Source organism: Pseudorasbora parva, chromosome 21 (assembly GCF_024679245.1).
Source record: "Pseudorasbora parva isolate DD20220531a chromosome 21, ASM2467924v1, whole genome shotgun sequence".
Classification (NCBI taxonomy): Eukaryota; Metazoa; Chordata; class Actinopteri; order Cypriniformes; family Gobionidae; genus Pseudorasbora; species Pseudorasbora parva.
Window position 1 is genome coordinate 29128835 of NC_090192.1, and position 27388 is coordinate 29156222.

The window sequence follows — 27388 nt, forward strand, 5'->3', positions numbered from 1 at the left end:
AGGGAGGCATTGAGGGTGAAAAAGAAGCATGAAAAGAAAGGAAGAGGAAAAAAAACAACAGGAAAAAAATAGATGAGGCAGATGATACCGCCAGCCAGCTGAAGGCGTCACGTGACACACCTAATGTTTAAATAATAAAAAAGGGGATATAAACAAATCATTAGCCCCCCTGATGGTTGTTTAATGCAATTTCTTAATGAACATAATAGCCACAACTAATAATGAAAGAAAATAAAAACATCTAAATGGGCCCCAACTTATCGTCAGCGCTCAATTATTTCCTTGTCAAGTTGTTATGATTTAATGAGCCCCAGTGGGACTGACGGCTGTCAGTCAGCTCTGACTTTTTGACACCATTACAACTTCAAATAGAGCCGCAGCCATGCTGCTTTTCCACCAGCCACACGCTGCTGAGAGGATCTGACAGGCCCAAGTAGAGAGAAAGAGAGAGAGCGAGAGACAGATAAGGCACACACACACACACACACACACACATGCACACACATACACACACACAGAGCCAGCAAAAGGCACCAACACACATCCAATTCATTACATACACAGCCGACTGATGTCTCGCATACACACTCGCAGGTGTGGGAAACAAACGCGTGGCTCTGCTCACACGTGTGAGGAAAACAAGGACAGACAAATCTCATTGCTATCGTACTTAAACTCACACTCTCTTTCTCTTCGCCGTTTGATGCAAAACCCAATCACAGAGGTCATTATCTGATGAGGTTTGTTAAACTGGCGGGATTCAGCTCCCCCTCGCTCTTTCTCTTCCTTCCTCAACTTAATGATAACTCTCAATAGGTTGGCCCCACATGGGACACGCGGAGCCGCACTATTTTGTTGGCCATTAATTTGGCGCTTTGAAGCCATAGCTGTGAAGTAGAGGCAGAGAAAACCCCCCACCAGGCTGCTTCCAAAATAAGACAATCCACCCGGCCTGAAACAGAATATCAAATGCCGTCTGCCTGTCTGTCTGACGGTCCATCTGTCTGTCCGTCAGGCACCTCGATTGGCTGAGGTGTGCGCGCATGCGTCACGTGTGGCAGGGCTCTTGAGCGTAAGGTGATGGGAAGAGCTGTGGCGCGTGTTAAAACCTAGTGAGTCGCCTGCGTAGGCAGCATCACATGCCTATTAATATGCCTTAAAAGACTTGGTCAAATTTAAAAATAGCAGAATGCACTGTAACAGCTCTGACAAAAATATAACTAAGATGGAAGATGAACTAAGAAAAAATGTCATTATATAACTGATTCAATACCAAAAACAGCTGTAATTTAACATAATTACAAACTGTTCACACTGATTTTTGTGTGAACCAAGATGGCAAATGAAGTGAAATGTTGATATGAATATAATCGCTTCACAAAAATGGAATAATTCGCATTGTCATTAGCTTAGCAACATGCTAACAGGAAAAAAAGTATAAAATGACAAACAAAATGAAATATTGATCAATTGATAAATGATAAATTGATTCACTAAAATTGTTTATTTGACTTTATGCTTAACACATGCTAAAAGCTAAGTCGGCAAGAAATGGAAGTTGCGATAGTCTTTTGTTCCCTATTGTCCCTAAACGCTTCTTGAACAAGAAAAAATGTAGGACAGGAATTGATTTTGTTAATCAGGAATTGACTGGTTCGTTTTAATGGTCCCGCCCTCGGCCATCAGAGAAGAGATGTCGCTGCAAGTTGCAGGGGAGGTTATTTTGATTAAAGATTGCAACAATAATGTGCATGGATAAATAATTTCTAATATAGCAATATTCTATAAAAACAACAACAATTGTATATTTTGATTTCATGGTGACTTGAAATCAAAATCGATCCAAGACGACAAACAACGTGAGATGTTGGTTATAAAATAATTGATTCACAACCATTAATTGTCTGTTTAACATATTGTCAACAGCTTAGAAACTCTTGTTTTTATATGTAAATAATTGATCGACACCCTAACACTGATCATTTGTTTTAATGCTTATTTTGTAATTAGCATAGCAACACCCAAACAGCTAAGTCTTTTAAATAAACTGATCTTAGATGGCAGACAAAATAATGTTGATCACAAATATAATCGATGTACCAAAATGGGTTATTTGACTCATTTGCAACATGTATTCGACTATGTCATTTTTTTTTTGTCTGTTCATGGTTGCTGACTATGTAAAGGGTTTCAAATTAGTAATTTATGAGGTTTGATTTCAGCTAGTGATGCTGCTTTGGACATCAGCTGCCTATGCAGTCATTACTCTCTGCGTTTTGGGACGGAGACGGAGTATATGATAATACACGCATAAATATATAAAAATACACAAAGGAATCCTCACATAAAAGACTGACTATGAACTAACTGAAATGAACTATTAAGCACATGGTCATCTTTACCTTCTTTCTTCTACACTAATACCCAAACAGCAGGTGTAAGCCTGGAGCTGACTCCCATATTTTGCATATTTCCATACTGATGCTTGCTAGTTGGTCCCCCTATAGGAATAATTAAGCACATTTACAAAAATATTACACAGTAGAGACAAATGATGTATTTTAATGTCAAACACTAATAGCTAAAACAAATTCCAGATAAATTGAAAGAAAGATACAGCGAAAAATACAGTACAATTCATCTTAAATGACAAATAAATACAGGAAATACATTTCTTATTAGTACGACTGACTACAGCTACTATCATGCTGTCAGATTTGATTAGTAAAGGTAAGAGTGGACATGGATATTTTCTTGTTCAAAGCAGTCCTGCTGGTTTAACTAAACACATGCGAGGTCTTTGCTGACCTTAGAGGAACAGCGTGAGAAGCTACTAATCCTGGATGAAGGGGGACTGAGAGACGGGCATGTGACCTTTGGGCTGTGTGTAGTGTGTGATTTTGCACCGTGTGCTAAATGGTACTGCACCGGGGGCCTTGCCTTGTGTATGGCTCACACACATACACACACACGCACACACACGCATATATCTGATGGATAGGATTTTCCACTACCTTTTGACTCTCATGCCCTTTTCCCGCCTACAAAATCCCCCAAAACTAAACATTAAACAGCAGGTTATGACATAGGTTGATGTTAGCCTTCCTGTGCTTCATTCATCTGATGTTCTCATCATGGTCCTCGTGTCCACACGTTCGTGCCAGGTTTCTCTATGGGTCGGTAAGTTTTAAAAGTAATGGACGCAGCATAAATATAAGGGGAGAGAGGGTAGGCACGGTCCCGCTCCGCTCGAGAGCAGCGAGGAGAGGCCCCCTGTCACTGCCCACCAGGAATGATTCATGTGAACAATTTGTCCTAATTACTCCAGCCCAACGCTTTTGTCACTATTAATCTTACACACACGCTCGTACACACTCACACATGCACGCATAGGGCCAGTCAGTGGAGATCAGTGCCCTCGAAAATTGAAATAGATGGCCAAGACGATGGTGAGGAGGATGATGGCGCCCAGGATGAAGACCAGGACACGATTCTGAATGATCCTGTGGGTGAGGAGAGGGAGAGATGGAGAGAAAGAGAAGACAAGAGAAAGGAACATTAATTGAGATGATAGTAAAAACTACGATTTCAAATCTTCACACAAAATAATATATGACCGAGTACATGCCCCGAGTACAAATTTATTTTTCCGACTGAGCTCGATAAACAGATTGTACTTCAGTCAGATCGTATTTTTAAAAAAACACACATATTGTAGTGCAAAACATGTCACACGGCATGACAACTTTGCCTTTCTCCTCTTCATCTGTCTGCAGACACGCTTAGAGCATTTATTATTCTCTAAAAAGTAAAAAGTGTGGCTTGTGGCATTCCTCCAGCTAATAAATTTCACATATTTACTGATGGAATTCTCCATAAAACTCACTTTCCTATTATCACATGACCAAACCAAAAGGCAATCTGTGCCTGCAAGACTCCACAGATTCACTCAGTCATTCAAAAAGTTCTACTCATCAAAAGTATATTTATTTACTTCTAAACTATAATTTACAATAAGTCAGGAACACATATCATATATCAGTTTTTAGCTGACATAACTGATTTATCCCCCCAGAATTAACAGCATTAGAAAATACTGAAAATCTAATTGTGCACAATTATTTCTCCTTAGATCTCAAATTTAGGATATGCACAAATTATATAAAAACATCAACATTGTGAAAGATTATTACAAATTAAAATAATGGTTTTCTATTTTGATTATACTTTAAACTGTAATTATTCCTGTGATGCTAAATATTAATTTTCAGCATCATTTTTGTGCAGTATCACAAATCATTCCATTATGCTGATTTGCTGCTCAAGAAACATGTCTTATTATTTTCGATGCTGGAAACAGTTGTGCTGCATAATAATTTTGTGGAAATGTAGATTTTTTTCAGGAATTCTTGATGAAATTGAAAGAAAATGTAATACACATTTTAGAGTTTCTTTTTATTGTGGCCAGCCTAAAGCACACCTGTGCAATAATCAAGCTGTCTAATCAACATCTTGATATGCCACACCTGTGAGGTGGTGGATGGATCTCTGTGAGGAGAAGTGCTCACTAACACAGATTTAGGGTGCGTTCACACTTGTCATGTTTGGTTCGATTAAAACGAACCCTGGTGCGGTTGCTCGGTTAGTGCGGTTCATTTGAACATGTGTGAACACTGCCATCCGAACCCTGGTGCGCACCAAACAAGCGGACCGAGACCGCTAAAAAGATGGGTCTCGGTCCGCTTCCAAACGAACTCTGGTGCGGTTCGATTGATATATGAACGCAACACGGACCAAAGACATGTAAACGGACCAAAAACCGGACGTAATGTCACAAGGTGCGACGCATAATGCAGCTGATTTGACGACGCGGAAAGATCGGTGTATCCAAAATGAGTAACTTTAACGTTAGAGGGCAAACGTAGAGCAACGAGGAAGAGCCTCATCAATATTTGGTCTGACGAGCATGTTTCGAAAATGCTAGAAAAAACACACAAAAAGCATACCTGGCTCTTCTCATCAAAGTTCCTGTGTTGCCCATTATTAGCAGGTGCAGACGACAGTACGGCCGTCTCTTTTGCACAACGGAGGAAATACTGCTGCTGTTTTGAACATTTTATGAGCTCTTCATGAGTTCTCAGCGGGTAAAAATAATGCCATATGTACACGCATAAAATGATCGCGTTTAATCCGGCACACAGCGTTGTTTTGAACATTTCATGAGCTCTTCATGAGTTCTCTGGTAAAAAAATAATGCCATATGTGTTACACGCATAAAATGATCGCATTTAATCCAGCACACAGCGTTGTTTTGAACATTTCATGAGCACTTCATGAGTTCTCTGGTAAAAAAAATAATGTAGGGTTAGGGTTAGGGTTAGTTAATAATCGGTAACTTTAGGTTCGCTGTTAAAAATGCCCGTGTGAACGCTAAGCGGACCAGGACTATTATGTTTGTTTTTGTTTTTTGGTCCGGACCAAACTAACTAAACGAACCGAACTACAAGTGTGAACGCACCCTTAGAACAATATTTCAGACAAATAGACCTTTTGCAAAAACAGTTACATTTATAATTTTGTTCAGTGTATATCATTATCATCAGCTACCCATAAAAGAGTAATAATCTCAGCTTAATTTTACACACTTTACTATCCATATCAAATCATATAGCAGAATTTTCCCCCAAAACAGAAAATGCAGAAAAGTGCATTTGTCTCGTCAGATCTAAGAAAAAGAACCAGAAAAAGTGTTTGAAAAGTGACAAAGTCAGTGGCACAATGTGGGTGTGTGGACGAGTAGAGTAAGGGTGAGAGCAGGAGTTGTAGGGGTGAGACCCTGGGATGATCTCTTGGGGCGAGTTTCTGTCTCCTGTGTCATTCCTGATAAATGACAGAATTATCCCATGTGCTGACATGTGGAGAGAGCAGGACCACTGTCCACTCTTATAAGCAGGAGATGAATAACTCGCACATACCCATTCATCACCACTGCAGCCGAGAAGCACTCTTCCCCATCCAAACACACACACACACACGCGCGCACACACGCGCGCGCACACACACACACACACACACACACACACACACACACACACACACACACACACCTCACCGATAAAGAGACATACAGTAAAGAAAGTAAAATGTTATTACAATACAGACCTCAATGCAGCTGCACAAAACTGACTAGTTTTCATATGTCTATGCTCCGAAATGTTTATTTTGTGAAGATAAACCATCAGAGGCTTTTTTTCACTGCACTGATGAAAGGTGAGTTCTGATTGGATACTGGGCTGCCATAATTCATAATTGGGAGTACATGCTTGACGGAAGACATTAATCAGAGCATGTTTAGCAAGGCCAGATCTCCCACATGTCTCTTTAAGTAACATTCATTATTTACACTGGTTACGCACAGACACACACTCATTCACACGTTTTGGTATCTTTTTGGGGACTTTTCATAGACATCATGTTTTTTTTTTATACTGTACAAACTGTATATTCTATCACCTAACTCTAAACCTATCCTAAACAAACACACACACGCACACAAGCAAAAGGACAGACTGTTTCATGATGTTCAGAGATGTGCTAGTGCCTAAAGGAACAGGAAATAGCCATGCGAGAGCGATGAATGCGATTTCTTAAGTCTGTATAAAGAATGCGTGTTACAGGATGGTAGGGCTGATTCTGTGCTCTGTCTACAGGAGGTAGTTTATGTCAAGATCATGTGACCCTTATGTATATTCCATTTATATAGTTTACACTACAGTTTAAAAGTTTCTGGTCAGTAAAGTAAAAAAAAAAAAAAGAAAGAAATGAATGATTTCATAAAGCAAGGACACTTTACAAAGACATTTGTAATGTTAGAAAATATTTCTATTTCAAATAAACGCTGTTCTATTCCTCAAAGAATCCAGAAAAAATGTGTCATGGTTTCTACAAAAATATGAAACGGTTTTCAACTTTAAAAATGTAAATTAAACTGTTTTCAACAATGATAACAGTAAGAAATAATTTAAAATATTATATAAAGTTATTTTGATTAAACAATTACCTTGGTGAGCATTAAATACTTCTTCCAAAAACATTTTACACACTCCAAACTTTTGACTGGTAGTGCAGCTGACTGCCTACAGATGTCTTGAAATCTCACAACAACATTATTTACTGTATTAAAAACATATTGTCCTTGGAAACTGTAGAATAGTCTACAGAAGAACTGTTTATACTATTTATTACCATTAACAAACTAATTAACATTAATATGTTATAATAAAGCTGTTCTATCCTAGTAAAAAGCGTTTGGGCAGAATTGTCATTTAATCTTGGTACTTTAAAGCACAACCTCTCAAATTCATGGACTGAACTCATAAATCAATTTCTACTAACCTTAATTTTCTGAAAACCTCAGCTGTAGATTTTTGACTGAAGTGCAAAAGATTAAATACGCTGTGTGTGTGTGTGTGTGTGTGTGTGTGTGTGTGTGTGTGTGTGTGTGTGAGAGAGAGAGAGCGAGAGAGAGAGAGTTGGTGTGAGTGGTTCAGGGGCCAGGCTGAGCTGTTAGCAGTAATGTAGATTAATCTGCCTTTGGTAAGGCTGCTCTGACAGGCCCTTGAGGGTGGGCGGAGAGGCCCCGGGCAGCCCCGCATCCAGACACAGAGACAGAGCGAGTGAGTGAGTGGCCCAGTCATCACAGAGAGCAGCCACGCTTCCTTCACTTCAATAACACCAGACCTAAAAACACTCTGAAAAAGACACTGGAAAGTGCACAAATCTATTCACTGAGATCCATTGTAATTTGAGGAACATGTTTGGGGAAGTAATTCATCTTGTCATGTATGAGAGCTCAAATACTCACTGATGGAGGGGAACTTTTGTCTGTAAACTTTAAAATCTTTCCCTGTGGCAGTCCCTTTCAACTTCAACTAAAAATAACCACCAATGGATCTCAAAGAGCAGAAAAACCCAAACACTATTTGTACCCCGTTTCCACCTCTCTCAGAACCACTCTGCATACTTGAGAGCCAAATGATGATATAACTAACTGTTATTAAATAATCTGTCCACAAACAAACATGCCACATTGCTGTCTTTTACAGGCCTTCATCTTAGTTTTGAGAACACATTTTTGACATTCAAAGTAATTTAATTGTAACAGTGAGCCTTGATAGCCACAACTTTCCTGCAAGTCCTATTGGGCGTCGCCATGACACTCAATACTTCCTGTTGACGGTATCTCAGTTCCGGTTTGGCACACATAACATGCGTCACACCGGACGCAAATAAATCGCGTTATTTGCGCGAAGTTGGACGCATGAACATTTTTAATCCAATCGCTTCATTCGCGTGTGACATTCGCTACACAATAGATGCGAATTTGCATCATGGGAGGGGCTTCTGCCAGGCAGCGGCAGTCGTCAGAAGGACTAGCCAAGTTAAGGCTGCTCTTGTGGGGGTTGATGAGCGCTGAGATCACCTGGGTCTCACGCCTCCGAAACCTGCTTGAACCTGCTTCCATAAAACATGCAACATAAACGGACCCGTTTACCGGAACCAAGCGTTTAGCTGATAGCACTACAGACTCACGTAAACCGGAAGCTTGTTCTCTATGTTGCCATAGCGATCATGGAAAAGGTCAGAGTTTGGGAAAGTTGGGGATATTATTCAAATATACAGAATAATTAATTAAAAGATGATAGATACAGTGAGGGAAATAAGTATTTGAACAACCTGCTATTTTGCAAGTTCTCCCACTTGGAAATCACAGAGGGGTCTGAAATTGTCATCGTAGGTGCATGTCCACTGTGAGAGACATAATCCTTAAAAAGAAATCCAGAAATCACAATGATTTTTTTACTATTTTTTTTTTATGATACATCTGCAAATAAGTATTTGAACACCTGTCTATCAGCTAGAATTCTGAGCCTCAAAGACCTGTTAGTCTGCTTTTAAAATGTCCACCTCCACTCCATTTATTATCCTAAATTAGATTCACCTGTTTGAGGTTGTTGGCTGCATAAAGACACCTGTCCACCCCATACTATAAGTAAGAATGCAACTACTAACATGGCCAAGACCAAAGAGCTGTCGAAAGACACTAGAGAAAAAATTGTATACCTCCACAAGGCTGGAAAAGGCTACAGGGAATTTGCCAAGCAGCTTGGTGAAAAAAGGTCCACTTTTGGAGCAATCATTAGAAAATGGAAGAAGCTAAACATGACTGTCAATCTCCTTCGGACTGGGGCTCCATGCAAGATCTCACCTCGTGGGGTCTCAATGATCCTAAGAAAGGCGAGAAATCAGCCCAGAACTACACGGGAGGAGCTGGTCAATGACCTTAAAAGAGCTATGACCACAGTTTCCAAGGTTACTGTTGGTAATACTCTAAGACGTCATGGTTTGAAATCATGCATGGCACGGAAGGTTCCCCTGTTTAAACCAACACATGTCCAGGCCCATCTTAAGTTTGCCAATGACCATTTGGATGATCCAGAGGAGTCATGGGAGAAAGTCATGTGGTCTGATGAGACCAAAATATAACTTTTTGGTCATAATTCCACTAAAAGGAAGAAGAATGATGAGTAACATCTTAAGAACACCATGCACCAAGCATGGGGGTGATAGCATCATGCTTTGGGGGTGTTTTTCTGCACATGGGACAGGGCAACTTTCTCTTGATTTTCTCAGGTGTTCAAATACTTATTTGCAGCTGTATCATACAAATACATAGTTAAAAATCTTATATTGTGATTTCTGGATTTTTTTTTAGATTATGTCTCTCACAGTGGACATGCACCTACGGTGACAACTTCAGACCCCTCCATGATTTCTAAGTGGGAGAACTTGCAAAATAGCAGGGTGTTCAAATACTTATTTTCTGATAGATAGATAGATAGATAGATAGATAGATAGATAGATAGATAGATAGATAGATAGATAGATAGATAGATAGATAGATAGATAGATAGATAGATAGATAGATAGATAGATAGATAGATAGATAGATAGATAGATAGAGATCTGGAAAAGGGGTTTGGTTACTTCTGTAACTGTAGTTAATCTATGGTTCCTCTACCTCCAGTCTCACCTGGGTTGAATCACATTAAAGCGAAGACAGAGACAGAGAGAGCAGACAAAAGGTTATAACTGTTGCCTGTCTGATGGAGGTTCTATCCCATGCTGAACCATGTCTGGACAGAACAGAGCAGGACCCATCAAACCGCATCCATCCTCTCTGTCAAACACATGACAGAGGGCTGGAGGAGACCTGTTCATGTTGTCACAGCTCATAGCTCAGGGTAAACCTTCTTTTACACGTTTACCTTTTCTGTCTCTGTCTAGCTTAGGTCTGAAAAAGAACCAGGGGTTCAAAAACGCACATGTAAAATCAAATAAATAAAGTTTGCTTCAATGTAGCATATAAAGTAAATATCTTAACAAATAAATCTTCACTGACACACAACCATGCTCAACTAATATTAAATATTTAACACTTCAAGAACTCGCACTTGTTAAATTGTTAGCATGATCTCGTGTATCGATAGAAATGTATCATGTCTAGTTGGGCCAGAGATAAGACTAAAGTCTACGCAGTTCAATTCCGATGCTGGAATAAATTTATTTATGTTTTTTTAATGAACCAAGTCAAACTGTAACTCTGGTAGATCACATTTAATTTTAGTGACTTGATTAAACTCACTTCACACACTAACTGCTACATAATATTACCTACAAAATGTAAACACTATACCTATAGTAATTTAAGTATTGACAATCATAAATTAAAGTACACAAACATTTAAATGTTTTGGGGTCATTACAACATGTTCAATGTTTATAAAAGAAGTCTTATGCTTACCAAGATAAAAATACAGTAAAAACAGCAATTTTCTTTTTTATTATATTTCAAAGTGTATTTTTTATGTCACGCTAAAGCTGCATTTTCAGGAGCCATTACTCCAGTATTCAGTCTCACATGGTCCTTTAGAAATCATTCTAATATGCCAATTTGGTGCTTAAGAAATATTTAAAGCATACTTATAAATGAATATGAATAAAACATATTTTCTTTTAACAAATCATACTGACTACAAACTTTTGAACAGAAGCACATAACTTTAGATCATTTGAAGACAACGATCCACATTGTCTGTCCCATTAACTACATCAAACCTCCTAATTATGTTTTTGTTTGTATGGGGGTGCCTGGAACTCGTCCCCTTTCAATTTAAGACCCTTCAGTTGAGAACCTCTGTCTTAAGCACACTGTGACTTTCTCAGTATGAAGCACTCAAGCCAAACACTCTATCTAAGCAGACACTGCCAAAATAACTCCTTCCAAAACCAGCAGACAAAATTAAACTGAGTCAATTGGGTTAAAAACATAAGTCTAACCTCAGAAGCACAACACCAAAGAACGAAAGCCTGTGTGTGTGAGTGTGTGAGAGAGAGAGAGAGAGAGAGAGAGAGAGAGAGAGAGAGAGAGAGAGAGAGAGAGAGAGAGAGAGAGAGAGAGAGAGAGAGAGAGAGAGTTCAAGCTACGAAAAGCCCATTTATCAGTGGAGGAGGTAGAGGAGACAGAGACAGATGAAAATAATGAGGAGTTTTCTGTCAGGAAAGATTTACAAAATCGTACCCGCGTTATTAAAATTTAAAAACCTTTTTCCCCTTCTTTCCCACTATTTTTTTTCCCTCTCTCGTACACTCTCAGTTCCCCTTATTAGTAGCCCTAATGAGGGCAGTGGTACACCTCTACGCCTGGGTGTGCAGGGGGAGGTGGGTGACAGAAGTTTACCCCATTCAAACACCACCACACACACATACACTCATAAACACACAAACCCTTTCGCAATACCCAAACATCCCCCAGCAAACTCTCATAACACACACCAAAAGCAAACACAGTCTAAAACCTGCATTTTTGTCATTTAAACCACTTAATAAGCAGTATGTTTTAGGATTCAGAAACAATTAAAATAGTGAAATGTATTATTAAATAGAAATACTTCATATTCTTGTCAATAATCATATAAGTAAAATTGTGACGTACACATTTCTACGTGCATTTTCGTTTGAAGCAAATAAAAAGAATCACTGATTGTGTGAGTGGTCTGCATTTTCTTTTTTCTTTCAATTTTTAACCACACCATGTGTTGTACTGCGCTGGCGAAAGATAGAAATAAAAGGAGTGAAAGTGGGAGGAGAGTCAGCAGGATCAATGTGTTCACTAATGGTCTGACTGATGGACATGATGCTCTATGGGTGTCGGTACGGTGAGGAAGGCCTGTGGAACTGATTCTGTGTTGGAGTGTGTGATCACACTCTAACAAAGATAAATGTTTTAGCAGGGCTTCTCAGCTGCCTTACTGTACTGTACATGTCAAAGCGGCCTTTAAACCACCTTACCTGTCAATAGCTCAGAGCTTTAGATGTAATAAAGACAGGCAATAGCGTTCTTTGTAGTCTCTTTCAGAGTGACGCAGAGAGTCAACATTAGCAACTGTGATGGAACTAGCAGCTGTCAGTAAGAAATGGACTAAAGGGTGATTTTGAGATTTATGCCAATGATACAGTTGCCAAAATGTTGACATTTAGAAAACAAAATTTCAACATTGAGACATTGGCTGATAACTGTACTAGCCATCTGGTCAATTTTAGCCTGCCCTGTTTTACAATTTATATATTTTGTTTAGTAAATAGTGTATAGATATAAGTTTCAATGCATGTATAAGTAAAACAAATCATATTTTAATATATAAATAATACAAATCTAATATTTAATTGAAATAAAAGAAATTAAAAAGTGGAGAAAATCTCTTTATGAAATAAATTATATTTGTTACATGTTATATTATATCATTTAACATATATAAAATTACAAACCAGTTCTTTTAAATTGTAATAATAGATAATTCAGAATTTCAGAATATTATTGTTATTTGATTTATATATATTATACATTTATACTGATCAGGCATAAAATTATTACCACTGACAGGTGAAGTGAATAGCACTGATTATCTCTTCATCTTGGCACCTGTTATTGGGTGGGATATATAAGGCAGCAAGTGAACATTTTGTTCTTAAAGTTGATGTGTTAGAAGCAGGAAAAATGGAGAAGCTTAAGGGTTTAAGTGAGTTTGACAAGGGTCAAATTGTGATGGCTAGACGACTGGGTCAGAGCATCTGCAGTTTGTGTGGGGTGTTCCTGGTCTGCAGTGGTCAGGCTCAGTATCAATCCAAAGTGGTCCAAGGAAGAAACAGTGGTGAACTGGCGACAGTGTCATAGGGGCCAAGTTTTATTGATGCAGTTTAAACGGTATTCCTTGGTGGCTATGGGCTCTTATAATGCACCCTACCACAAAGCAAGAATGATTAAGGAATGGTTTGAGGAGCACAATGAGTTTGAGGTGTTGATTTGGCCTCTAAATTCCCCAGATCTCAATCCAATCAAGCATCTGTGGGTGCGATCCATGGAGGCCCCACCTCACAACTTACAGGACTTAAAGGATCTGCTGCTAACATCTTGATGCCAGATACCACAGTACCACAGCACAACAACACAATATTAGGACAGTGGTCATAATAATATGCCTGATCGGTACACACACACACACACACACACACACACACACACACACACACACACACACACACACACACACACACACACACACACACACACACACACACACACACACACAGAGATAGAGAGAGAGAGAGAGACACTGTATATTTGTGCTTGATTAGTATTTTTTAAATATACACCTTCAACAGGATTTAAAAGCATCCCAGGTTGAAGTTGGTTGAGAGAAAGATGAGAGTGCAGAGCTGGTATCTAAGCACAACATTTTTCATTAATAAAGCTAAAATGTGTTTTACATTGTTTAAAAAAACATACTGGTCACCACTGTTCTCCAAACATCTGCATCGGCAACTAAAAACCCTTAAAGACATTTAACCATTAAAAAACGTCATGTTCAGTACATGGGAAGAGGGCAAACAGGAGGGACTTTACAAGGCTTAATTAAACACATACTCACACATGCATACAAGAATGCCAGGGGAAAAAAACTGAATTTAATTGCATGTAATTGACTTAAAAAGTCCCCAGCACTGTGTAATTCCCAAAAGAAAAACAGTAGTTTGCCCTCCAGATCATTCTGAAACACATATACACACCCACACACACCATGGCTACTTTAACAGGGCTGAAGTGTATAATAGAGCCGTTAAATAGGGTTTTATTAGCGTGATTATGGGGTGGTAGAGCTCGCTACAGTACTCTTATCCTCTGGAGCTGGACTCAGGAACGAGCCCCCTCCAATCAGTGAGGTCTGACTGTCCTATCACACACCGTAGATTCAGGTAGACAATCACTGAACTCTGCTTAGCACAGACGAATTTTGAGATGTTGCCAGTGCTGCGACTGTGAATGCCTCCTAATGATTTCACTCCATATCTCTTTCTCGCTGTCGTCGTGTCTATCATCGGAATGACACGCCGCCTGTGCAACCCACTCATAGATAAGTCTGCTTCTTAACATGGATCAACAAACTAAGACGAGTGTAAAAGGTTATAAAGGGAATTGCTGAAGAGAGAGCACCAACACACGGGCATGAATATTGTACACATACACACAGGCTGAGACTGGCAAATCACACGGCCCCGTTCAACTCGTAGCGCTCCAACTCTGAAAGACAAACGAGCTCCTGCACATTTGGAGCAGCCCATGTTTCTGGAAGCTGTCTTTACACACACACACACACACACACACACATAACGAACACTTCGACGCCACACACTCATGTATTTTTTATTACACAGCTAACAATCTGACTAAAAAAACCTAGACTGGGATTTTAGACCCCTACAGGAGGAAAGAGGGAGGGATGGAGAGCGAGACTAGGAGAGAGGGAGTAAAAAAGAAGATGAGTTCAGAATCAGGTACTATTTAAAAAGGTTGAGACAAAGAAACAGAGAAACGCTTTGTTGGCTCTACTTCCTGGAACCTCTTTTGCCCGCAAAAGATTCCAGCAGCTGTAGCCTGCTGTCGTGGAGTGTCCAAGCGAGATTCCCTGCTCCCTCTAATTTTCTGGTAGCCCGGGATCATTCTTCTAACTGGCACTTTGCCAACTTAGTAGCACTCTATTTCTGTTCCAAAATGTAGTGAGCTGCCTACATAAACAGTATTTTAAGGTATTTTAGGTGAATTCCGACATTGTATATATTTCATAATATTAGTTTTACTGTAAACACTGTATATATAGTTTACAGTATATATATATATGACATAAGTCTATGATCTTTTGCTTATGATTATAACAATACTGTATTGAATACTTACCAACATGCTAATGTCAAACTCCACTGAAACTGAAAGTCAAGACTTTATGTTATGTACTTGCCTATGTAGTGTCTGCCTAAGAAGTCTAGGTAGGCAGCTCACTAGGTTTTGGACCTGAATTTCTTTCTTCTTCCAACTTCTTCAGCGCTTTCATTCTGGCTTTTTAAACTTTATCTCACCACTTTTTCTTATTCTATAAAACTCTCGAATCTCTCAATTTCATCATTCCGCACTTATCTTTGCCTTTCCCCTTTTTTCTTTTCTCTATCTCTGGTTAGAAGGAGGGTGTTGATGTCATAACGAGGTGGCGGATTAGTGTATATCTCAGGAACTTTCTCATGGGGGGCATGCCTGTGCTTCGCCACAGCCAATAATAAGGCAGTAAATATTATGTCTGAGTCTATGTCATGGGTAAATGTGCCGAGGCAGCAGTCAGCGTACCACTACTAATCCTGATTTCCCAGCACCCGATGCAGGAAACTTCAGAGAAAACAGAAACCCTTGCTTGGCTGCCACATCCCTTATGCTCAATGTTCTCCCAGAACCGGTGCACAGGTTGGTGTGCCTATTTGAAATAACAAGGAATTTGAGGCTGTGACAGATATACTTTATAAGCATTGCACAAAACTGGGAGGTTTTTACTTTAGGCTGCTAGGTTCCAACCTTTCTGTGAACTCAGCACAGGACACGCCACGGGTGAAGTTCAATGGACCAAACCACAAGCAAACAAGGTTTCAACAGGCTATAGATTTTATCTGTACTCGGAGACATATCACTGCTTCCTGCTGTTGAAGTCTTTCAATCTTTGAAAGCCTAACTGCACATTACTCTTACATTTTAGTGACTAGTTAGAAAAATTACAGTCTTTTTAGAGGCGCTTACAGAAACATAAGGTAAAGACGCCCAGGTAAAGCAGCACTGTCTTTAACTCCTGAAGTCCTCCTTTAACTCCCTATGCTCTGACCTACCAGGCCGAGCAGGATATTGAGACTTACTCACAGAGTAAAACGATCCCTCAGCAGTGCTCCAGGTTGACTGTGAATACAACAGCATTTATAAAAGCGAGATAAATTACTTTCACACAATTTGGGCGCGCTGCTAAGATTTCCGACACAAAAGGTGGCTGCGTTCCTCGAGGGAAGCAGCTGGGGATTGTATTACTAGGCTTGTTGAAAGGGTGTAACACTAGCCATGGAACCATGGGCCTCCAAAACTATGATGCTCATAAATTTTTATTGTTTGTTCAGTATTGAAATCTCATTAGAACTCATAAATCAGTGGTCTGTGTTGGCTGCTGACTTTCACGGAGAGCAGAGGAAAAAGGAAACGAAAGAAAGGCTGAAGATTTCGATGCTCTGTGCTGGGTGGGTCTGACCTCAGGCCATAGTTTGTAACATCTCAGTGTTGCGTTACACTAACAAACAAAATCTAGTTATGAAGAGACAGACCAATAGAGCAAATTTCTAGAAGGAAAATATAAGGCTGCACAATTGAATAACATTTTAGGACCAAAACAGACATTTTCTGGCATTACTCAAGGCAAATTCCATACAGCACTCCAAGATGTACTGTAGAAAAGTTTAGAGACAAGCTCTTTCCTTTCAATAACAAGCAACTTTACATAACATCATGCTGACATGTTTAGTTTAGCCAGAAGCCAAAGTAATAATCTCCACTCCCTCTAGTACATCCATTCACCCCGTGTTACGCTCTACAAGACCAGTGGTACACATTAGAGGTTGACCGATATATCGGTTGGCTGATATATATCGGGCGGATATTTGTCATTTTTTTAATATATCAGTATCTGTGCTCAGTAGCGCCGATTTAAAGTCAGGCACTTCCGCGGGCAACCATGTTATTGGTGCAGTGGAACGGAAGGACCCCAAGCAAAAACATTTTGAAGACAACAGTCCTGGGAGAGAAAGGTAAGGCTTGAATTCTGATAGTTCAAAGTCCTATGGCCATATATTTACAATTTATTACAAGCAAATATTAAGTGTTGCTTCACTTAGTGAAAGAAAAAACTAATAGCATAGTACCGTCGGGAACTGGCATAAGGCTACATCTGGCTTAAGGTTTGTTTACTTACCATTAACTTAAAGGACTGTAGTCGAAAACTATCAGCAGCTTGCTTGTTAAAGGGATACTCCATCACATTTTTATATTAAACTGTGTTATTCCTTTAAATAAGACAAGCTGATATATACCTCTCGTCTCAGTGCGTGCACTTAATTGCTCTGACGCATGGTGACATTCTGATAGCATTTAGCTTAGTCCACTAAGCTCATTCATTAGGTACCAAACAGAGATCTAGTTAGAAGCGACCAAACACCTCCACGTTTTCCCCATTTAAATACAGTTACACGAATAGTTGAATGACCTAGTATGGTGACACAAAATAAGACCCCCTGTAGGGGGAGATATGAGGGAGGATTTTTCAGGCGTGACCTTTTACTGCGCTGAGTCGAAGTACTCTCAAAAGTGCTATTCCGCCATACATTATAGTTCCATTTTAACCCACTTAGAAAACCACCACGTTTTATTTTGTCATACCATACTAGGTCGTTCAACTTTTTGCGCTTAATATGAAAAAGCGGTGGAGTATCCCTTTAACATATTAGCCCCAATGTTGTAAGTTCCGTTTTATTATGCCTGTATCGGAGTCCGAGAATTTCCCTCTGTGCGTGGGGTGGAGAGACGGCAGCTTTCAGAAACACTGCAGCGGGATTGAGGGCTACATTACTCCGCCCTGCTCACAGACAGCACCGCGTTCAGGGTTTTTCCTGCATTGAAAAATTAAATACATTTTTGACATTATTTTATCAATTATAATTTATGAGTGACAAATTACTACTGCCCGTGATAGAGTGCATGTTAACTGATTGATAGAGATAGCGAGAAGAGAGTCCCTCCCCGTGCGTGCACTGTAATTGTCTAACTACATTGTGCCAAGTGTAAAGTTTGGTGGAGCCCCCCTCCACCAAACATTACACTTGGCACAATGTAGTCAGACAAGTACTGGCAACAGCCAAACCAAGACTCGTCCATGGGATTGTCAGACAGAAGCATGATTCGTCACTCTTAGTAGCCCTGGGCCAGAGGGCTATCTTAATTTTTGAGCTTGAGTGCGTTTTCATCAGTTCTCCATTATTTGCTAATAAAACGTTTTTTATTAGGGTTATGGTGTGGGTTGTTTTTCAGGGGTTGGGCTTGACCCCTTAGTTCCACTGAAAATAACTTTTAATGCTTCAGCAAACCAAGAGAGTTTGGACAATTTCATACTCCCACCTTTTTTGGGAACAGTCATAGGATGTCATCAAAGTTTGTGTATAATTAAAGGCAGGCGTCCCAAAACTTTTGGCAATATAGTGTATATTTTATATTTTCTGATCATGTATATGCATGTTATGCTTTGGGAAATCTAGTCATATTAATAGTTATCCAAACAATATGGAATTTCGAAAGATTTTGCAACATGTTCAAGTCGGTCATGCTGATGTTAACAAACAGAAAGCTGTTTAATCAGAAAGTTCACTTTTGTGATTGCAGCTTAATAATATTTTTTTTTTTATATATATATAAAAAATGTATAACACAAAAAAAAGTGCTTCTGTCCATCATGGCCTCCTAATCCTCCCCATATATCCTGAATGGCTACATTACTACATCTCCACTCCACCAGTCAGCTGGTGTGTGGTGAGTGTTCTGGCGCAATGTCTGCCGTCGCATCATCCAGGTGATGCTGGACATTGGTGGTGGTAGAGGAGATTCCCCTCTTCTATATGTAAAGCGCTTTGAGTGTATAAAAGCTCTTTATAAATGTAAAAATGAATTATTATGAATTATTATTATTATACATTATATAATAATGTATAATAATATTTATATGTATAATAACTACATATAGTATCATACATATTATACAAATGTATGAATAAATTATACATTTTAATTAAGCAAGAAGGAATTTAATCTTTAAAGGGGGATGAAATGCTGTGTCAGGCATACTGAGCTTTTTACACTGTTAAAGACTTGGATTCGCATCTTAAACATGGACAAAGTTTCAAAAACTAAGTCGGCCATTCGATGGAGTATTTCTGTGTCAAAAATACTCCTTCAGGTTTCTTACAAGTTTCAGATTTTTTGAGTACGGGTCTGCGTGACGTAAATGGGGCGGAATTTCCTTGTACGGGCTCTTCTCCCAGAAGGGTGCGCATGCGACCAGAGCGAGAGAACAAATGCATGCCCATAAACGCTGCACTCATTGCCAGACTTCACAAAATCAACAAGGTCACCAAAGAAGTGCTTTGGAAGCAGGAGGTGAGTAAAACTGCTTCAAATGTCTTTGTGTAACTTAGTTGAATATCTTTGCGTAAGTAAACATCAGTAAACAACAAGATTGTGCATAGTTAATTTATCAATGGAGCATGCAATGTATGGTGTGTTTAACTGACCACTATACAGGGAGGTGACTTTTTGTTTATTGTAAAACACAAAGCGCACTTCTTCATTAAAAATGCGCTACTATTCCATTGTTTTCTATGTAAACACTTGTCTGACATGCGAAACCACTACTGCTACCGTTCAGTCGCATGCAATAGTCCATAAACCAAATCATGTCCTCATAAACCAGGAGTAAACATACGCAAATGTCGACAAGCTGCTAAATAGTTACAGTACCTCAGAGATGTCCTGCTGTTGCTGCTGCTTCTGTTTAATTGCATCCTCTGGGTCAGATTCTGGATCATGTATGTATGGTTGAATCTGATTGATAGCTATGGTTTATTAGGGTAATGTTTTCTTTTCCACGCTTGGGGATGTCACAGCTTTCAGACGCTCTCAACGCAAAAGCTGCGCGCACTTGTGATTCTTTAGCTCCGCCCACACGATACGCCTCAATCCGCTCGTTTTTTTCCAGAAAGACTTGGAAAACCTATCTTTCTTTTGTAAATATAATAGAACTTAAAGACTTTTCATAGATATGAAGGATGCAATACTACTCTACAGGTACTCAAGTTTGACATGAGATTGACTGAAACCCCCCCTCCCCCCTCAAAGCTAAATCCTTAATACTGATCACTGCACGTGCAAGATTGCCCATAAAGTGAGAGTAAAGTAGTTTTTTATGCTGTTCAAAAAATAAAGAATCTGTTTTATGTGAATGATACGAGTATAGAGTGCTGTTGATCAAACAGCTGAGTGTCATCCACACAAACATAATTACATGGGCCTATTATTTGTTATCCATGAAAAAAATCTGAATAAACTATTAAAAAAAGAAAAAATTAAAACACTGTTTAGAGCAGTCTGGAAACGGAAAAATCTAATTTACAACGAGACATTTCTGAAAATATATTATGACACAAACGTACGCACAAAAAAACCTCCCTCTTGCTAGCTGCTGCAGCCTTGATCTCAAATTTTTACTGATTTGATTCTGTGCATCAGTTTCAATAGGAAACCTGACAAAGGCCAGTGGTGTGAATTCACACTAACAGGAAATCTGTACCATGTAAAAGACATAACCACGGTCTTCAGAGCAGAGCCGAGAAACCATCATGTGTGGCCAAAGATGGAGTGAGACTTGAAAAGACAAGGATACAATCAGGATAGGTTGGGGGGATACAGAGAAGGTTATGCTTTTGAGAGGGAGCCTTTCAAATTCCCATCCACAGGATAAAAGCTCTCAGAAAACAGCACTTAATCAGCTCAATGCTTCAGCCGTCCTTGCCATGCTGTGTCAGGGGAGTCACATAGAGGAGCATCAAGTGTCCAAGATGCATCTCAGAAAAACTAATCATATGACACCAGATTTCCAAGCAAAGGCACCTGGAGTGACGACACAAGCGTGGTTAATGAACTATCTGTTAAAAACAGGGAGAGCAAGGGAGAGTGAAGCGCAGACCTTTCCAGCACCTTCTCTCTCAAATAAACACAAACTTCAGCCTTGAAGCTGTTGTTGTGTTCCACTTCTATCCTCAGGTGATTCTAGCTGCATGAGGATGAGGTTGCACTAATGGAAAGATGGGAAAAATAACATTAATAGGAAAAGTAAAGCCCATGACTTATGCCGCTGCAAGGTCGACTAAATAAATAAATAAATAAAACCAAAGACACCCAAAAGACAGATGGAGGGAGGTTTGACATTTGGAGATTGCGAAGGATCTAAACATTAAAAATACATAACATGTTTACATTTTCTCAAGAAAATGACAGTGGTGCCATAATGATATATAGGTTGCCATAGTGTTGCTATGAAGTAGTGGGTGGATATTAGAATGTTACTACGGGTTGCTACTAGGTGGTTGGTTACTTGCCAAAGCAACTATCCATAAGTTGCAGAAGTAAGTCACCTGTGTTTTTTCTTCAAGAAAAGCTTCTTAAAGTCAGTTACATAAAATGCCATTACATTTCCAAGTCTACATGGCTGTAGACTTGGAAATAAACGCCCACAGATAGAATTGGGTAAAATCTGCATATTTAATAAGTTTCTGCTCCCCTGCCAGTTCACGTGAGGGATTGTTTTGAAAGCGGCAACCGGAATGACTCTCTCACAAGGCTCTCATAACATCTTTATCAAACAAACACAATGATTTATCTCTCATCCACCCGCGATTGATTGGAATTTTTTTTTAATTACTTGTCCCGCCCGATCAGTGGATATCAGTGCAAACTGCACATACACACGTGCGCACACACCCTTCAAATATCAAGTCAAGAGAGTCAACAATGCTGCTATTTCACAATTTAAGATTCACTGGCCTGCCAACGGGCTTGGGTTTTGGTAGCCTGTCTGGAAAACACATAGCCCCAGAACGTTGGGCTTTGCGAGCCCTGGCCCATACATGTCCGAGTCTGATCCCGAATCGCAATGAACCAACAAATAAAGGATTCTCCAGCCTTTGTCAGCGTGCTAAGGTATGTTCTGTTAGAAACATACACATAATCAATATGATCTGTAACAATGTAATACTATCACATATAAAAAACATGTTTTACTCACATTAGTGTGTTGCACCATTCCTGTCGGATTCAATATAGGGCACGGCATTCTGTTTTTAATCTCAATATGTCTCTCGACCTGTGTCTTGTTTACAAGCGATTCTGCAGTGAAATGAAGCAAACAAATGTGCAATGTCTTACACACATGAGCTGGAAATTCCTTAAAAATAAAGTTCAACCACTCCCTTCTTATATCAGAATCCGAAGGAAGCTTATGCAGGGTCTGTGTTCTTCCACAACCAGGCACAGCGCAATATATTACACTCTTCAGCATGTTTATTGCTCGGTAACGCGACCCGTTTAGCTTCACGAGTCTGGGCGGGGCTACAGAAGCTGGCAAATGTTTTTTTTTTTTTTGAGGCGGCGTTTCTGCATTCTATGATGTCAATGGTCGACATATTCTGAGATCTCTAGTTTGCTGGGACTGGTGTCAATTAAAGCTTTTCTTTGGCTAACAAGGAAGTTTTCAACTCCAAAACTTACAGGATATTCCCAAAGTTTACAGGATATTCTCAAATATCAAAGCTCAAGGGAAAGTTGATTTCTCAATTCATCACCTCTTTAACTATTCAGTTTCCATCCCCTTCATGAATTGAATGAAAACCTAAATATGTCAAAACTTTTGTAGAAGAAGAGTAAAAAAAATGCATCATCATTTTGCTTCGCCTAAATTGATTTGAGCACACCTGAAAACATAATTACGACTTCCCAACACATAATATAAACTTAAATAGTGATACTGGAATTCAAATGTCCAGTGGTGAGAATGACTGTTCTTTAAACCCAGTCTGCTTTAAAATAAACTGTCCATTTCTACACCGGTTCAACACCAGCTCATGCAGCGGAGAATCATCCTCACATGCTCCTGCAGCAGAAACCACAGTGTCATCCGACATCTTTCCACTTGACACTACAACAGGGGGTTTAGTCACTTTAAATAATCCATGCAGTTCCATTAAAATTGCAGACCCTTCTCTTCCTCTTACAAAACGTGTAGAAGAATCTCGTCCCTGGACTGGAGCAAGCTACCGGAGAAAGCGCGAGGCAGAGAGAGAGAGGGAGAGGAAACTGAGGAAAGAATGCCTGGGGATGGACAGAGAGCTCGATGAGAGGGGGTTTCTGAGTGACACTAATTCACTCATGATGACTTGCCGCTTTCCCCCTGCAGTACTGATTGAAGCGCAGGCCATCGGTTTGGTGCAATAACAGCGCTATTGACTTGTTGCACCGGCTCCATTTGGTTATTGCCCTGGAGGCTCCGATCAATAGACTTCAGCACTAAATCTGACTAATCAGGCCCTGCAGCCTCCAAGGGTCAGGCTGAGGAAAACTCCAGAAAATCTATGCCACGAAAGAGGAAAAGAGGTAGAAAGAGAGAGAGACAGAAGAAAACACAGGAGGGGTTGAGAGAGTCCTCTAAGCTCACTGACAGCTGTGTGAATTAATTGACGAGGATTGCTGTTCTGCTATAAAACTCCTGAGCGGAAGAGGGAGAGGTGGGCGGCGTGCGCGCTGTGCTGTCAAAGTGCGCCTAGTCTTCCAGTTCCTGTGACCCGACAGGTTACAGGTCAGGGGGCGCTCGTGCTGCCGAGGGACTGCACCGCAAACTAGCGTCAAGGAGGAAATCCATATCTGTGAAAAATATGGATGCGCTTGAGACTGAAACTGTACTTCTTATGTAAACGAGAAGCATATTCAATCATGTTTGCGCAAAAAAGCAAAGATGAACCCGCTTGTCAATGTTTGTGGTCCCCGCTCTCTGTCTGCCTGTCTGTTTTTTCCTTTTTTTCCCTCAGCTTAAGCAAGTCCACTCTGTGATAGAATGGCTCTCTTTCCATAAACATACAGCCAGCATATCATACACAGACTGTGGGACACTATGGAAAATTTATAAGGGAATGAAAATCAATAATTTATACCAAAGTCAAGCACTAGGGTTTTTTTCCCTCCTCCACTGCTGGTTCTGAGTGTGTGAGTGTATCCACATAGCGAGGGGAAGAAAAGAAGAAGAGCAGAGAGGTCTGAATCTCAATGCTTTGGAGTTAGAGAGAGAGAAAGGGAATGGAAGGCTGTGACAGACAGTCCCCCTTTTCAGCACCTTCTCTCTGAAACAAACACCAACTTCAGCCTTGTTTGTGCAGTTGTTGTTTTTCCTTTTCTCTCTCTTTTTTTCTGTCGTTTTCTCAGTGCCCTGCTGTCCAAGATCTTTTAGCTTACATGGGCACTTTCCTCTCTGCACACATATACTCCCTGTAGAATCTTAGGCAGACTGAGGAGGAGAAGAACACACATGCACACACCTAATACCAATACCAATACAAAAACATGTAGCATTCCCCTAGATTGTGACTTGCGCTGTGACTGAACTGTTCTTAAGTAAAGGCTATATCAGGTAAACTAGTTCAGCCACTTTTAATTCTGTATGTATTATTCATAGACTTTATATGTGGTAAAATAAAATAAATAAATTTAAAAAATTAAAACCAACAAAATATAATACAAAAAAAATTAAGTAATAGAAGAAAAGTAAAACAATAATTAAAAAAACATACAAAATAATGTACATGGAGCACCTGAAAAACATGGCAGCTTATGAGCTCTTTCCTTCCCCAAATCAATTTAAATTAATCCAAAATGCGGATCAGGGAATTTCAGGAGGTCATGTTGGACCATAGTGGGTGGGGCATATGGGCTGCATAATGAACACCTCCAACTCAATGCTAGAAATGGCACAGGATCAGAGAAAGGCTTGGACGTATTCCTCTGGAACATACAGCACGCAAATAATTGTGATGCTGAAGGCAAACCGATCCACACACAACAGCGAGGTCATCATCTTTTTTCTCCAGGGGTTCACTGACCATCCTATATTGCAATTATTCCTTGGCAGCTGTGGGCTCTGTGGATCCCCTCTGTTCTGATGGCTTATAGAATACTGTTTAGTTGCATTACAACTTGTGCCCCGTGATCAAACACACCCACGGCTCTCAGGTCACATTGGGGCTAAGCAATGGCTGCTAACAATGCAGCATTTAAAGCATCACACATATGCAAAGTGCCTTTTACACATGGGAGAGAGAGAGGCAGAGCTTGCATAAGAGAGTAACGGAGAGAGAGGGAGAGAGAGAAGGAGAGGGAGAGAGAGAAGGAGAGGGAGAGAGAGCAAGAGCGAGAGAGCGCGAGAGAGAAAGAGAGAGAGAGAGAGAGAGAGAGAGAGAGAGAGAGGTGCCTGTAGATGTAATGCCTGTCACAAAAAGAGGGAGGAGTTGACCAATCAGTGATGCGTTCACACTCACTCTCACACACACACACACACACACACACACACACACACACACACACACACACACACACACACACACACACACACACACACACAATTTAAAATTGTTCCTAGATGTTTAATTCTAAATGTTTACTGATTGTTTAACTTATTACTATTATTAATTTATTTTATTATTATTATTTAAAAAAAAAAAATTATTTAATGTATGTATATGTACATGTATGTTGTTATATGTTATATGAGAGAGAGAGAGAGAGAGAGAGAGAGAGAGAGAGAGAGAGAGAGAGAGAGAGAGAGAGAGAGAGAGAGAGAGAGAGAGAGAGAGAGAGAGAGAGAGAGAGAGAGAGAGAGAGAGAGAGAGAGAGAGAGAGAGAGAGACTGGTAGCTTTCCACATCAGCAGGCATGTTTGTCAGATGTGATGTGACTGATACAGTGGATCAGCTGTTTCCTGCCATGCTCCCTCTTTTCCTGAAGACAGCATCGCTTTAACATGTGGATTAACCAAATCGTTCGATGGATGGATGATTGGATGGATGGAGTGCCTATAATCTATTTCATTTGTAGCGAATAAAACACTAACTCAAATACTGTGAATACTGGCCATGCTTTCAAATTACTCTCTTTGTCCAAACATGGTCAAGTTCATCTGTGACCCTTCACCTCTGTTCGAACCATGGCTCAACTGCTGTTTTCTCTCAAGCAGCCAAAGAATTCCAAACCCACAGGGCTAAGACCGTGCACTCTCCCTCTAACACTCAAGAAAAAATGCCTGAGTAACCAACAGGTACAAATACTACCTTGCTGCTCTCTGCCAAATGCACAGATGCCCCATTTAGTGAGAGGGTCTGAAAGAGAAGAAAAAGAAATGAAAAAGAGGGATGCAGACTGGCTAAGAGGGGTTTCTTTCCCTCTCCACTGCTTGGTTAACCAACTGACCTGCAGTCAAAGGAGCCTTTGTGAGCGCACTCTGGCGGTCGGCCAATCAGATCCTCGAGCTTGTCTGTCTCCAGGCGGGAAATGGTGCCCCTGGTATGCGGCGAGAAGCAGAATGCACAGACAGACAGGCCGGCTGCCGGCAGGCCCTTGCTCTTTCTTTCTCCCTCTCTCTCGAAAATGCCCATCCTCACTTCACTGAGGGGAAAATTACCTGACTGGCCTCTAGCCAGAGGACCTGCCTGCCCCAGCACCACTTATTTATTTAATAGTGTACCTCTGCCCTTGCCTCCCCATGCCCTGACACCTACTGTCTGCCAGCTACAACACACACACCATGGAATGAACACACACTCTCTGGATCCCTAAAAAAAAGCTTTTAAAGTCCAAAGAGCTTCCTAAAGCAAGGTGTGAAACCCACCTAGCAGCCTGAACCCAGAGGTCAGAGGGCACCCACTGTTACCCTCTTTCCACCCAAATGGTGATGGTGCTTGTGCCGGTGTCAGTGCTTGAGCAGGAGAATTGTGAATCTTTCTCAGAACTGTAAAGCCAAACAATGATGCAACTGACAACATTACTTGCCCACAAACAATCATGAAGTACCAAGCATATAACTTTTGATTTACATATAATCATTTAGCTGGCACTTTTTTTAAAAGTGAGAAACACTGCAAGCAATTTATTAGCAAGCAAGAGCCTACGATATTGGCAGTACGGCAAGTTTCAAGAGTAAGCTAGAGTGGTACAGAAGTACGGGCGTACAAATATATACATATGTATATATGTATATATATATATATATATATATATA

The 27388-nt window shown here is 40.1% G+C and overlaps 1 protein-coding gene across 4 annotated transcripts in view; it reads right to left on the reverse strand.

Moving 5' to 3' along the window:
- Positions 1–2542: 2542 nt before the first annotated feature.
- vti1a (vesicle transport through interaction with t-SNAREs 1A) overlaps positions 2543–27388 on the reverse strand; it is a 164309-nt gene continuing 139463 nt past the window's right edge. For all 4 annotated transcript variants that reach the window (XM_067430528.1, XM_067430527.1, XM_067430526.1 and 1 more), the window contains one exon: positions 2543–3503. Coding sequence is in view for 2 of the 4 variants with exons in the window: in XM_067430526.1 (XP_067286627.1) it covers positions 3410–3503 (94 nt within the window). In the remaining 2 variants the exon portion in view is untranslated. The remainder of the gene's footprint in view (positions 3504–27388) is intronic.